The 13,688-nt window shown below is 36.4% G+C and overlaps 1 protein-coding gene across 1 annotated transcript in view; it reads left to right on the top strand.

Annotated features, from left to right (window-relative positions):
• The window catches only part of CPA3 (carboxypeptidase A3), a 32,144-nt gene extending 18,734 nt beyond the window's left edge, over positions 1-13,410 (top strand). Inside the window, exons 10-11 of the mRNA XM_003256243.4 lie at positions 2,425-2,509; positions 12,840-13,410. Of these exons, the coding sequence (XP_003256291.2) occupies positions 2,425-2,509; positions 12,840-13,027 (273 nt within the window). The 3' untranslated portion in view covers positions 13,028-13,410. The remainder of the gene's footprint in view (positions 1-2,424; positions 2,510-12,839) is intronic.
• Positions 13,411-13,688: the final 278 nt, after the last annotated feature.

Genomic DNA, 13,688 nt, shown 5'->3' on the forward strand with positions numbered 1-13,688 from the left:
ATGTGATTCTCAGGAGGAAAAAATATCGGGAAAAAATGTCTAGGCAAGGCACAATAGAAGTCTATTACAACACAGCTCATCGTGGGGTTTAACATTTACCATGGGTCATACGGTAAAACCATGCACGGAAAAAGCCTAATAGAATAGCAAAGACATTCACTAGTCCTGCCCCCCGGATATCAGATTTAAGAAGATACATTGTATTTTTATCCTGATCAACTTGGAAATCATATTCTTTTACTATCTAAAGAAGATTATAAATGTTTGTGAAGCTTCCTAAGAATATGTTATCTTTCCAAAACTATGATCCATTAAGCACCTTTTTTTAATAAAAACTGGTTTGATAATGTGAGCTTTAAAAAAAAAATTCTGCATATGGGTTCCAATGAATCACAGGAAGTGACAGAGTGAATGGTTGCATAGAGGGATAAATATTTTGAATTGCTATAGAAGAAAATAAATAAAACAGATAAAATTTAAAAAATTAAAAAATAAAAATAAAAAATAAAATAAAAATAGTGGTCCAGATCCCATGGTGATTGGCAAATATAGCACTTCCAGTAATAGCTGTGGTCCAAATACTGCCTCATAAAATATTTTAAAAATTTTAAGAGGTTACAATTTTCATTCTGACCTCAGTCCATTGTATTTAGCACAACAGCATTTAATGTTAATTGGAGCACAGACTTGAATCAGTCATTAAAATCATCTCCATATATACAACAAAGAAAACATACCAGCAATATATGGCCCATAGTCATTTATTATCCAATCTAGGTGATAATCTGAGTGCGTGAGTTCGATTAATGCATACCAATGTACAGCACCGTGATTTCAATCCACTGTTAGGAAAATGACATTATGGGTTAAAAAAATACATATCCACGGCCGGGCACGGTGGCTCGTGCTTGTAATCCCAGCACTTTGGGAGGCTGAGGCGGGTGGATCACGAGGTCAGGAGATCAAGACCACGGTGAAACCCCGTCTCTACTAAAAATACAAAAAAATTAGCCGGGCGTGGTGGCGGGCGCCTGTAGTCCCAGCTACTCAGAGAGGCTGAGGCAGGAGAATGGCGTGAACCTGGGAGGCGGAGCTTGCAGTGAGCCGAGATTGCGCCACTGCACTCCAGCCTGGGGGACAGAGCGAGACTCCGTCTCAAAAAAAAAAAAAAAAAAATACATATCCACAAAAAAAAAAAACACTTTGAGTAAAATGAGAGTTCTTGCATAGCAACTAAATTGATTAAGAAAAAAATTATTTCTTGATTATATACATTATACATATAGTCTTTTAAAAATCTTTATTTGTGAGTGCAAATATGTTAGTAACTATATTCCATTAAAATTCATTCTGACAATCACTCTCATAGCACAAAACACTAACGTGTTTTAAAAGGTCATGACAAAATGCCACTCTGAAAGAGACACCCTAATTAACAACTATTTTAAAGAGCAGTCAAATGCCCTTCTTCCCTTGGTATGCTGAAGTCAGATGAGTAGAGAAGATCCTGTAGCAATATGAGCCTGTTAGGGACCAAGGAATGTAAAACATGGAAGAAACTGGAGAAACTGTCAGAAGAGACAATTATCTGAAGCCAAAAAAACTGACAGGAAAAATAATATATATTTTATATTTTAAAAGAAAGGAATGAGGAGAGAGAGAAAGAAAAGGAAGAGTAGAAACACAAAATGAGATATGACATTACTGTATATAATTGACTGCATATTTAAGTCTTTATTTTTTTATTTTTATTTTTTTTAGATGGAGTCTCGCTCTGTCACCAGGCTGGAGTGTAGTGGCACAATCTCGGCTCACTACAACCTCCGACTCCCTGGTTCAAGCGATTCTTCTGCCTCAGCCTCCCAAGTAGCTGGGACTACAGGCACATGGCACCACGCCCAGCTAATTTTTTGTATTTTTAATAAAGACGGGGTTTCACCATGCTAGCCAGGATGGTCTCGATCTCCTGACCTCGTGATCTGCCCACCTTGGCCTCCGCAGGTGCTGGGATTACAGGCGTGAGCCACCGTGCCCAGCCAAGTCTTTATACTTACCACATATATTACTGAAAATAAGTTTCTCATTTAACCATTTATTTTATTTTGATCTTCAAATGCCAAATAAATGGTAAATTTGACTTTTTTTCATCCCTAGTAATTTACATATTTACGTATATATGTATGTATGGGTTTCGGTTTTGTTAAAACCAGGAACTGAATTCCAGTTTCACCAGTTGCAAGTAACCAGGAAATAGTACTGTCCATCTCATAGGGTTGTTATGAGTCTTGAAACTAAAAATCAAGGGCTAAGCACAGTGCCTAACCTGTAAGACTCCGTTAAAAAATTGCATACATACATAATTACTTATTCCTTGGTATTTACACAGTATTCTATTATTTCATTCTAACTTTCTTTTGTCTCCAGGCCAAAGTTGCAAAGATTGGCACTGATGTTCTATCAACTCGATATGAAACCCGCTACATCTATGGCCCAACAGAATCAACAATTTGTAAGTCATTCCTCTTATTTACTGAGCCCTTTTCCCTAGTTATTTTTTATAAATATTAAAGAAAATTATGGAATTTGCAATTTAGGTTAGAGCATCTGGAATTGCTAATTTAAATTCTACTTTTTACAGGATATTCTGAATTATATGTGAAACTAGGGGATAGATTCTGACCTTTTCTTGGGATAAGATTTTTCTAGAAACAAATTATACTGAACTTTTACAGGGTTACAAGGTCAACGGAAGCTATTAAGTCAAAACAGATTTACAGTTTACATCATCTACCTTCCCGTTTCCCACCTCTACCACCAACAAGGTTGTACCCTTCCAGGAACTAATGAGAATTCACTGGAGCGAGAAAAAAAAAATTAGCCAGGCATGGTGACCTATGCCTGTAGTTCCAGTTTCACTGGAGGCTGGGGTGGGAAGATCATTTGGGCCTGGGAGGTCAAAACTGCAGTGAGCTGTGATGGCGCCACTGCATTCCAACCTGGGCAACAGAGCAAGACCTCATCTAGAAAAATCACACACAAAAAATTAGATGAAGTAGAGTCTACATTTTTTTTAACCATTTAACTTTAACTGGACTCCTTCTTACTTGCCTTGTCTACATGTAAGTATGGTCTTTTCCCTAGCTGAAAAACAGCTAGGATAGGAAAACAGATAGAAAATCAGTTTCAGCCCCCCGGTCATGTAAAACAAGTTATCTCTCCTTCTCGCTTGCTCCTTCTCACTATGTTCAACTGAAATCTGTATGGTGAACTAGAAGGGAGATCACAAGACTCTAGTTTTGTCACTTTTGTTTTATATTCTCAGCACCATTTCTTAGTCTTCACTATTTTTAAATTTATGTTGTCTTTGTGTGTTTTTAAGTTATTGACTTGGATTTCTTGGCCTTGATTTTCTTGTCTCTTATTCTATATACAAGGAATCAGTAATTTTTTTTTCTGTTAAGGGCCAGATGGTAAATAGCTTTGGCTTTGTGGAGGTACGGTCTCTGTTGCAGGTACTCAACTGGAGCATCATAGCTCAAAAACGGCCGTAGACAATAAGTCAGCAAATGGGTGACTATGTGCCAATAAAACCTCATTCACAGAAACAGGAGGCTGGCCAGGATTTGCCAACTCCCATACTTTATACTAAATAATATCTGCAAATTTTTATGGCGTCTTTACAAGTTAGGCACTGTGCTTACCCCTTGATTTTCACAATCTCAAGCTTCACAACAACCCTATGAGGTGGGGAGTACTATTTCCCGGTTATTAGTAACCGGCGAAGCTGGAACTCAATCTCAGATTTTAACAAACAAAAGCCCTGATCTTGCCCACTGCACATACTGTTGGCGCATTTGGATTTTGTAGCTGCAATATCCAGGATTTTCTATTTTCAATGAACAGCCAAAAAATCCATTTGAGTATCACCGAAGACAATTAACTCAGATCCTGGGAAGTGAGACCACTTTCTGCTCTTATAGCAACTCCCACTAAGCTTAGTTTGGGAATTATTTAGTAAAAACTACCTTTTCTCCAAACTAAGTTCAACCTTCAGTTCTTAGTCTCAAAATTTATACAAAATTCCCCATGAAACTTCTCAAAAGCAAGAATTATGCTTCGGATTTCCTCTTAGGCCCTGTAACTGTATATGGTAACATATAGTACAGTGCAAGGCACGGAACAACAGCAGAATTAGTTTCCATAAACTTGCTCAATGATAATGGTGCCCTGGCTTATTCGAAAGAAGTGAATGTGAGTTGAAACCACAACAGGACTGGACTTGATTAAGCCTGCATCACTCTCTAGACCAAATATCCAACATTGTTCAGCATTAAGACTGCCTTTCTAACTTTTAAAAATTTCATGAACAACCCTTCCACCACCAAAGATACACTCATATTTTTATTACACTTTTAGAATCTGTGCATTAAAAAAATACATATGTGCATATGAATTCAGGATTCCTTGCAACAATTTTACCTGACCACAGTTTTTAAGTCACTTCCGTGTTCCAAGCTAAAAGTATAAACTTTGAACTGAAAGTCCATCCTCAGCAATTGCAATGGAATTTGAAAATGCTAGAATCAACATATACAGTTTCTAGGACTTACTTATTAGAGGCTTCTTTGGCAGAACTGGAAAATAACTAAAAAATGGACAAGTCCCTTTCCTCGAGCACATTCATTAACAATCACCTATCAACCAGTCGCTGTTAAAGTACTGAAGAAAAAGTGTAGTGATACGGATGATCCCCAGCATCCACATAGATCTTGCTACAACCTAGCCATGCTGAGGGCTTATTACACATACAGGTGGATGACCACAAGATTTCAAAATACATGTTATGTACCCAGCTATGTGAGTGAAAAAAAGTAAGCAAAGTAAAGAACAAGAAGACAGACTAGAACATCAGTTTAAAATGGCAGCCCATTTAGTAGATACTAATAAATAGCAGGGCCAGACTGGCCACCCAGACACCACGTAAGAACAAGAAAAACACACAGATAGTCTTAGAGGCAAAGAACAAAGCATTCCAAACAGGAACAAACTTTGCAAAAGGCAATTGAAGCATCAAATAATTATCCGTATATGTATATCTACAAAAGTATGAGAATACAGAGCTGTGCATAGCATTGCATTAAGATCTCTTAATGAACAAAAATATATAGTGTACCTAGCTAGCAGGCTAGCACTTTGGAGCTTTCAGAGATAGATGAGAGGACTTAGGACACAATAAACTACTCTTAAGGAAGTCACATTCTAACTGGAAGGAGCGGAGAGCCAAAACTACCATAGCTCCATGCCATCACGTGTCACTTTCAAAATGGAAAGATACAGTCAAGAGAGATTACTATTCTGTTTAACTGTGCAGCATTATTTAAAATTTTTATATTATACTAAAACATTTTAAAGGCATTGAGATTTAGAAAGAATTGCCTTTGTCACGCAGTGCTGCAGCAGCTTGATAAATGATCAAGATTTCTAGAACAGACTGCTTTAGTAAAGCCTCTGATAGAATGTTAATCAAACATTCATGAGAAACAGGGTAGCAAAGTAGTTGACTTGGTAAGAATAAAAAATAAAAATGTGATTAAAGTTTAGTCATTCCAATAACCTGATTGTCACTTAACATGTCCCCAGATTTAGGAACAGCATCTAGCATTTGTCAGTGATTTCCTGTCTTTGACTTGATGAACACAGAAAAAAAAGGACTGGGGGAGCATTTTTTAAGCTCAACTTATGGAGGATCTCTGGCCTTTAGAAAAAAAAACATACATTTGCTATTTGAACATGAGAGGCAAACATATCAGATAAGTTAAAATCATAAATTTTGAAACCAGGGAAAAACATAGGCAATGATCTATTCCACGGTTCTCAAGCCTGACTTCCCATTAGAATCATCAGGAAGCTGGCCAGGCGTGGTGGCTTGCTTTTGTAATCCTAGCACTTTGGGAGGCTGAGGCGGGCGGATCACAAGGTCAGGAGTTTGAGACCAGTCTGGCCAACATAGTGAAATCCCATCTCTACTAAAAATACAAAAATTAGCTGGGCGTAATGGTGGGCACCTGTAATCCCAGCTACTCAGGAGGCAGAGGCAGGAGAATCACTTGAAACCGGAAGGCAGAGGTTGCAGTGAGCCAAGATCATGCCACTGCACTCCAGCCTGGGTGAAAGAGCAGAACTCCATCTCAAAAAAAAAAGAATCATCAGGAAGCTTTTAAAATACATGAATGATTATACCCCCAGCCCCCAGAGATTCTGATTTCATCAGTCTGAGGAGGAGCTCAGGCACTCAATTTTTTTTAAGTGTCTTAAGTGACTCTAAGATGAAACTAGGGTTGAGAATCGCTGATCTAAGCAAAACCTCTCATTTATAGACTGAAATTCAGATACAGAAATATTTCATCACTTTAGGGCAGAACAAAAACAAAAATCAGCATTCAAGACCAGAGTTAAAATGGTATACCTACCACTTTGCCCCAAAGCAGCAATATTGAGATGGCACAAAAAAGTAAATAGTAATGTTTAATGTGAAATGATTATATTTGCATATAAACAGCATATCCAATCCTTCATCATCTTAGAAATAACTAAACATAGTACCTAGTGAGCAAGAATAGTTATTTGAGTTTATAAGAACCAAGAAGATTGCATTAGTAATAAAATTCATCTGTGAGTCACATCATGAATTAAAAAGTTAATTTCAAAGTACATTTCTTGTAGCTTCCTTTGTGCACCAAAATTGCTAGATCTACCACTGATTCTCAACCCAGTGCTCTTTTTTCATATTCTACATGTTCTACTTTTTCAGAATTTACATTCTGAAAAAGACAAAGTTAAGACTTGTAGTTCATAACACCACATCTCTACTTACTAAGAGACATTCAAACTGATATTACAGAGAAAATATTTCAGTGTATGCCCATGTATCTCTGGCTTCAGCTATTGCTTCTAATATAATTTTTGCTTATATTAATATAAAAGTACAGATTATATTGAATAAATTTAAATAATACTTTTTAAAATGATACAATTTTTTAGAAAACACTGTATCAAGTAAGCAATAAATGCAGCACACATTAAGTCACCAGCATCACTTCATATGGATCCCTTTGGGCTGAAATCAGATTTCTAGTTTGGTACAGTTTCATTTTGATTTGTTCTGATTGAATATGTTGCAACCAATACTGTGCCTTGAAATAAGTGGGAAATATTTTCTTAATGTTGAACATACTCAGAATATGCTGTCAACAAAAACAAAATTATCTTATAGAACTGAGTAAAGACTTGTTATTGACTAGAATATAGAGTGGCACATAGGTAGCACAGTACAATGATTAACAACATGAACTCTGAAGACACCGCCTGGGCTTGAATCCTGATTCAACCATCTACTAGCTATGTGTTTTTCAGCAAGTTGCTTAATCTCTCTGAGCCTAAGTTTCTTCTTCGGTAAAATGGTAATTCCTACATTTGGGATAGGAATTAATTAAATGAGTTAACATGCATAAAGCACATAGAAGGGTACTTGGTATTTAGCAAGTGATTATTATTATATTTTATAAATGCATACACATGTTTTAGTAGGTACACATGGAGATAAAGAAAAGGCTAAGTATCATGTTAAACAAATTAAGTTCTGGCCAGGCACGATGATGCACACCTGTAGTCCCAGCTACTCAGGAGGCTGAGGTGGAAGGATCACTTCAGCCTGGGACGTCAAGGGTACAGTGAGCCATGATCATGCCACCACACTCCAGCCAAGGTAACAGAGCAAGACCCTGTCACACACACACACACACACACACACACACACACACACACACACACACACAAATTCTATATTTTTTTCTCAAAGTAAAAACTTGCAATATTGTGTTTACTTATGCCTTAATATAGTTTTGTTTGCAAATTTAAGATCTAGAAGATACGAAATGTATTCTACTTCAGAGCATCATATAATTATGAAAAATCAAATTCCATATATTCTCAATCACCACTATTAATCTCAATGACAAACTTCACATAAAGTAAATCTCTCAAAATAGAATAGCCATGCCCTTTAACCCTTGGAAATCACAGCAGTTTACTCAACTGCAAATAGAGAGCTATTGCAACTAGGAACTGGCCAAGTTTATTAAAATGTCTAACATATCCTAAATTACAAGACATAATTCCTACTTTACCTCCTTTGCTACCAAGCTTGCATCTTAGCGTGATTTCTTTCTCATGAACTTAAATCCAACTAGCTAAAAGTGGCAATCTTTTTGATCACTGAAGCCAGTCTCTATATTTCAGCTCACATGCTCCATAAATTATATGCAATATTTGACCCTGTTAATAACTCTTCTTCTTGCCATTCCTTTGGCTTCCTTGACTTTGAACTCTACTGGTTTTCTTCCTCCTCCTCCTTTTTTTCTACTCTCTCGCTGACTGCCTCTAAAAGTAGACATTTTCCAAAAAATAGGGTACAATATATGGATACTTCCTCAGGTTCTCTCCTCAAGTCCCTCCTCTTATTTCTGACTCTCCTCATCAAGAAATGACCTCTATCCCCACAGGCTGCAATCCCTCATTTGTTACCTAGGGCACCAGGCAATCACCTTTTACCCACTAAGTGAACCAACCAGACCAAAATAGCAATGCAAAGGCTTTGAAAACTATATTGTCAGCTGAGCATGGTGCCTCATGCCTGTAATCTTAGCACTTTGGGAGGCCAAGGTAGGAGGATCACCTGAGAACAGGAGTCCGAGACCAGCCTGGCCAACATGGTGAAACCCCGTCTCTACTAAAAATACAAAAATTAGCTAGGTGTGGTGGTACGCACCTGTAGTCCCAGCTACTCAGGAGGCTGAGGCAGGAGAATTGCTTGAACCTGGAAGGCAGAGGTTGCAGTGAGCTGAGATCGTACCACTCCACTTCAGCCTAGGCAACAAAGTGAGACTCCATCCCAAAAAACAAACAAACAAACAAAAAACAAAGCAAAACTGTCTGGGTGTGGTGGCACATGCCTGTAATCCCAGCACTTTGGGAGGCCGAGGTGGGCAGATTGCCTGATGTCAGGAGTTCAAGACCAGCCTGACCAATATGGTGAAACCCCGTCTCTACTAAAAATACAAAAGTTAGCCAGGTGTGGTGGTGGGCGCCTGTAGTTCCGGCTACTTGGGAGGCTGAGACAGGAGAAGCACTTGGACCTGGGGGGCAGAGGTTGCAGTGAGCCAAGATTGTGCCATTGCATTCTAGCCTGGGTGACAGAGCGAGACTCCATCTCAAAAGGAAAAAAAAAAAAATACTATATTGTCATCAGTATCACAAGACACAAAAGTAGGCCAGGGCCTGTTTACTAAACCTAAACAGGATGACGACCTGATAAATTGAAGATTTAAGTTACAATTTATTATTTAATGTAACAGCTAAAATCTCCAGAATATAATCAAAAATCGCTTGTAATACTAAAAACAAGAAAACTTACAGCTTGAATACAAAAAGACAATCCATAGATGCCAACACTGAGATGACTGGAATTTCAAACATTGGAAAAGAATTTCAAAGTTGCCATCATTAAAAAAAATGCCTCAACAATTACAGATGGCCTTGAAACAAATGAAGAAATGGAAAATATCATCAAAGAAATATAAGATATAAAAAGGAACCAAATGGAAACCATAGAACTAGAAAATGTAATAACTTGAACAACAAAAAAACTGGAAAGGCTTAATAGCAGAATAAATATGACAGAGGGAAGAATCAGTGAACTTAAAGACAGAACAATAGAATTCACTCACTCTGAAGACAGAAAATAAACAAAAATAAATAAATAAACAAAGCCTCAGGAAAAAATGGCATAATAAAATACCCAACATTCATGTCATCGGTCCAAGGAAAAGATAGATAAAGGGAACAGGGGCTGGGGAAAAAATGTTTGAAGAAATAAAAGCTGAAATATCCTACATTTGACAAGGACATAAACTAACATAGTCAAGTATCTGAGTGAAACCCAAACAGGAATAACCCAGAGAAACTCACATCAAAGTACATCATAATTAAACTTCTGAAAACTAGACAAAGAAAAAAATCATAAAATGAATCAGAGAGAAATGATCTAGAGTTAAAAACAATTCCAGTGACAGCAGATTTTTCATGTGAAACCATGAAAGTCAAAAGGAAGTGACATTTTCTCAAGTGCTGAATGAAAACACCTATCAACTCTAAATTCAATAAATTCAATATCCAGCAAAAATATTCAGAAATGAAGGAGGGAATAAAGACATTCTCATACAAAGGAAAATCAGGAGATGTGTCCCCCTCACACCTACTCTTAATGGCTAAAAGAACCCCCTGAACAAGAAGGAAATAATCACAGCAAAAGGCTTGGAACTACAGAGAGGAAGGAAGAAAAATGGATTCAGTATAAATAAATAAATTAAATAATAGACTATCTTTCTCCACATGATGATAGAATCAAAAATTGTAAGTCTATTTGATGTGATGTTCAATGTATGTAGAGAAGTACTCAAGACAATTGTACTTTAAAAGTGGGAAGGGAAAAAGGATCTAAAAGGAAGTAAACTTTCTACACCTCACTTGACATAGTAAAATGTCAACACCATTAGACTGTGGTAAGTTATGTAAGTGTATTATAGTACCTGGAGCAACCACTAAAAAAACTAAGCAAGTGACATTATAAATCAATCAAATGGAATCCTAAAAATGTCATGTAACCAAGAGGAAGGTGTAAAGAAAGAAAAAAAAGATAAAGGGATAAAAACTAAAAACAGAAAGAACAAAAAAATGAAATAATGGTGTGTTTAAGTCATATCAATAATTTACCTACATGCACTAATTAAAGACACATGGGCAGAATGAATTTTTTAAATTATAATTCAACAATATGCTGTCTATAAGAAACTCGTTTCCAATATAACAACATAGATAAGTTGAAATGAGAATGATGGAAAAGATATACTATGCCATTAGGAAGAATAGCTACATTAAGTATCAGATAAAGTGAATTTTAGAGCAAAGAAATTTGCTAGTGACAGAGACATTAACAATGATAAAAGGATCCATCCCACCAAGAAAATAATGATCCTAAATGTGTGCACACCAATTTCACCTATGATGTCTATGCCATAATTTAAACATTCATTTTTCCAAGCTCTTTCTTGAATGTCTGATTGATGTTAAATGTATCACTTTGTCTTCCTTTGCCTTTTCTTTTTCCCATCGCAGTGCTCTCTGAGTCCCCATTTCTTTTAACAGTATGTTTTTTCCAGCTACCCAGATTGAAACATCAATCATTTTTATCAAATCACAATGTTTCTTATATAGAATCCCTCAGTTCTGTTTCTAATGTGGTGACTCTACCCTAGTCAGGCTTTCATTTCACACTACCTCATAACTGGTTTCTATTCTTTTCAATCCAGATTAACAATCCTAAAGTACTAAAAGGCCTCCAAAAGAAAATCTAAACACCTAGTCCCGATTCACAAGGTTTTCCAAGCTTTACTCACAAACTCTCACTGCTCCCTTTGCTCTGGTCCAGCTGGATCTCATTGGTTTCTAACAATGCCTCCATGCTTTTCTATCCTTGTAGTTCACTGGCCAGAATTCCTTTCTTCCATCTCCAGCTGAAAACACACTAGCCTTTCTTCAAGGCTCTCCTCCAATACCATCTCCTCCATCATGAAGGCAGTATTTGAGCTGGCACTGGGCATGAAAGGCCATACTCCTCATCAAGAATAATCTCTTTTTTCTTTTAAATCTTGATAAAATATTGTACCTTTTCTATGGTACTTAGCATATTCTGCTCTGCCTCTATTGACTTACACCTTGACTTCTGCCTCCTAAATTGTAAGTTACTGAAGACACCAGTGGCATCTTCTGCATTTTTGTACCCTGCAACAATTACTCTCCCCAGTGCCAAGAAATGTGTCTTGTAAATATTAAAGGTTTAATAAATATTTGGTGACCAATTTAAAAGCCAACACTATCTCTTCATCAAAATATCCCTTCTCTCTTTCATCACAGCTTTGAATTCTTGTCTTTCAAATTTTTCAAACCTTTCAAACTGTTATTATTAGTTTAAACTCATTACTTGTCCTAGAACATAAATGACTTCCCATACAAAAAAAACCTTTTATATCACATAAAGCAAAATATGAGCACATAAATGCAATTATGATATGTATATGCACTTGTATATGTATATAGCCTCTAGATGTGTGTTATATGTATATAACCTTTAAATGTGTGTTTATATTTCCAATCTTTTTACCAAAAAATAGAACCTTGAGTTAAATTTCATAAAGGTTGACATGGAAATTTTGAATTAGGAGATTAAATATGTCTTTAAAATAACTAAATTACATTTTCTTGGTCTTTTGACTATGAAATCGTTTACCCTAGCAACATGAAAAACAAGAGACCTAAGCTATTAGAAGAAATGCAGTTCTATGTATCTTGTGTGTATAGTTTTTCCCTGGTGGTTTTCAATGACCAGTGACTCCTTAACTGGTTTCCTCAGCTGCTAACACTTGCTCTGGGTACTTGCCCTGAACATGTCCATCTGCAACAATGTGTGCCTAGGAAATAAACTCAACTTAGTACTCACCCGACCAAAATGTAATTTTTTAAATGCATCACACACTTGGTGGATTCCAAAGTCATGATTATGCTTTACTATGCACTCTGTACTATTCAGACCACTACTCTCATTCATTACTGCAATTAACTGTACACATAATTATTTTTTATTGCTAATTATACACTACTGATTTCCACTTTAAAAAAAATTAGCATTTGTCTCTAATTAAATATTTACTGCTTGTGTTTTACAGACCAGACATCAGGTTCATCTTTAGACTGGGCTTATGACCTGGGCATCAAACACACATTTGCCTTTGAGCTCCGAGATAAAGGCAAATTTGGTTTTCTCCTTCCAGAATCCCGGATAAAGCCAACCTGCAAAGAGACCATGCTAGCTGCCAAATTTATTGCCAAGTATATCCTCAAGCATACTTCCTAAAGAATTGCTCTCTGTTTGGAATAAGCCAATTAATCCTTTTTTGTGCCTTTCATCAGAAAGTCAATCTTCAGTTATCCCCAAATGCAGCTTCTATATCACCTGAATCCTTCTCTTGCTCATTTAAGTCCCATGTTATAGCTGTTTGCTTTCACTTACTTTCAGTAGCACCATAAAGAAGTAGCGTTAAGTGAAACCTTTTAACTACCTTTCTTTGCTCCAAGTGAAGTTTGGACCCAGCAGAAAGCATTATTTTGAGTATTTTGAAAGGTGATATACAGTGGGGCACAGAAAACAAATGAAAACCTTCAGTTTCTCACAGATTTTCACCATGTGGCTTCATCAATTTATGTGCTAATACAATAAAATAAAATGCATTTAATGCTTTAAAATGCATCTTTTTATGATAAATTATATTCTCTGTATTTCTCCATAGCATTAATAATCAATATTACTGCCAATCATTCAGTCTGTTAATAAGAAATAATATCTTCCATTTTCAAAAACATAATTTGCTATTTTTTTCTGATAGAAGTAGACATTGTTTATATCTTCAAAAAAGCAAAAGGATGTCCTAGCAGGAAATAAAGTGGTTCATATAGAGATGAATCTCAGTCCTTTAAATGACCGATCCAGTTCTCATCAGCATAATGTACATTAAATT

This window comes from Nomascus leucogenys, chromosome 11 (genome assembly GCF_006542625.1).
Source record: "Nomascus leucogenys isolate Asia chromosome 11, Asia_NLE_v1, whole genome shotgun sequence".
Taxonomy (NCBI): Eukaryota; Metazoa; Chordata; class Mammalia; order Primates; family Hylobatidae; genus Nomascus; species Nomascus leucogenys.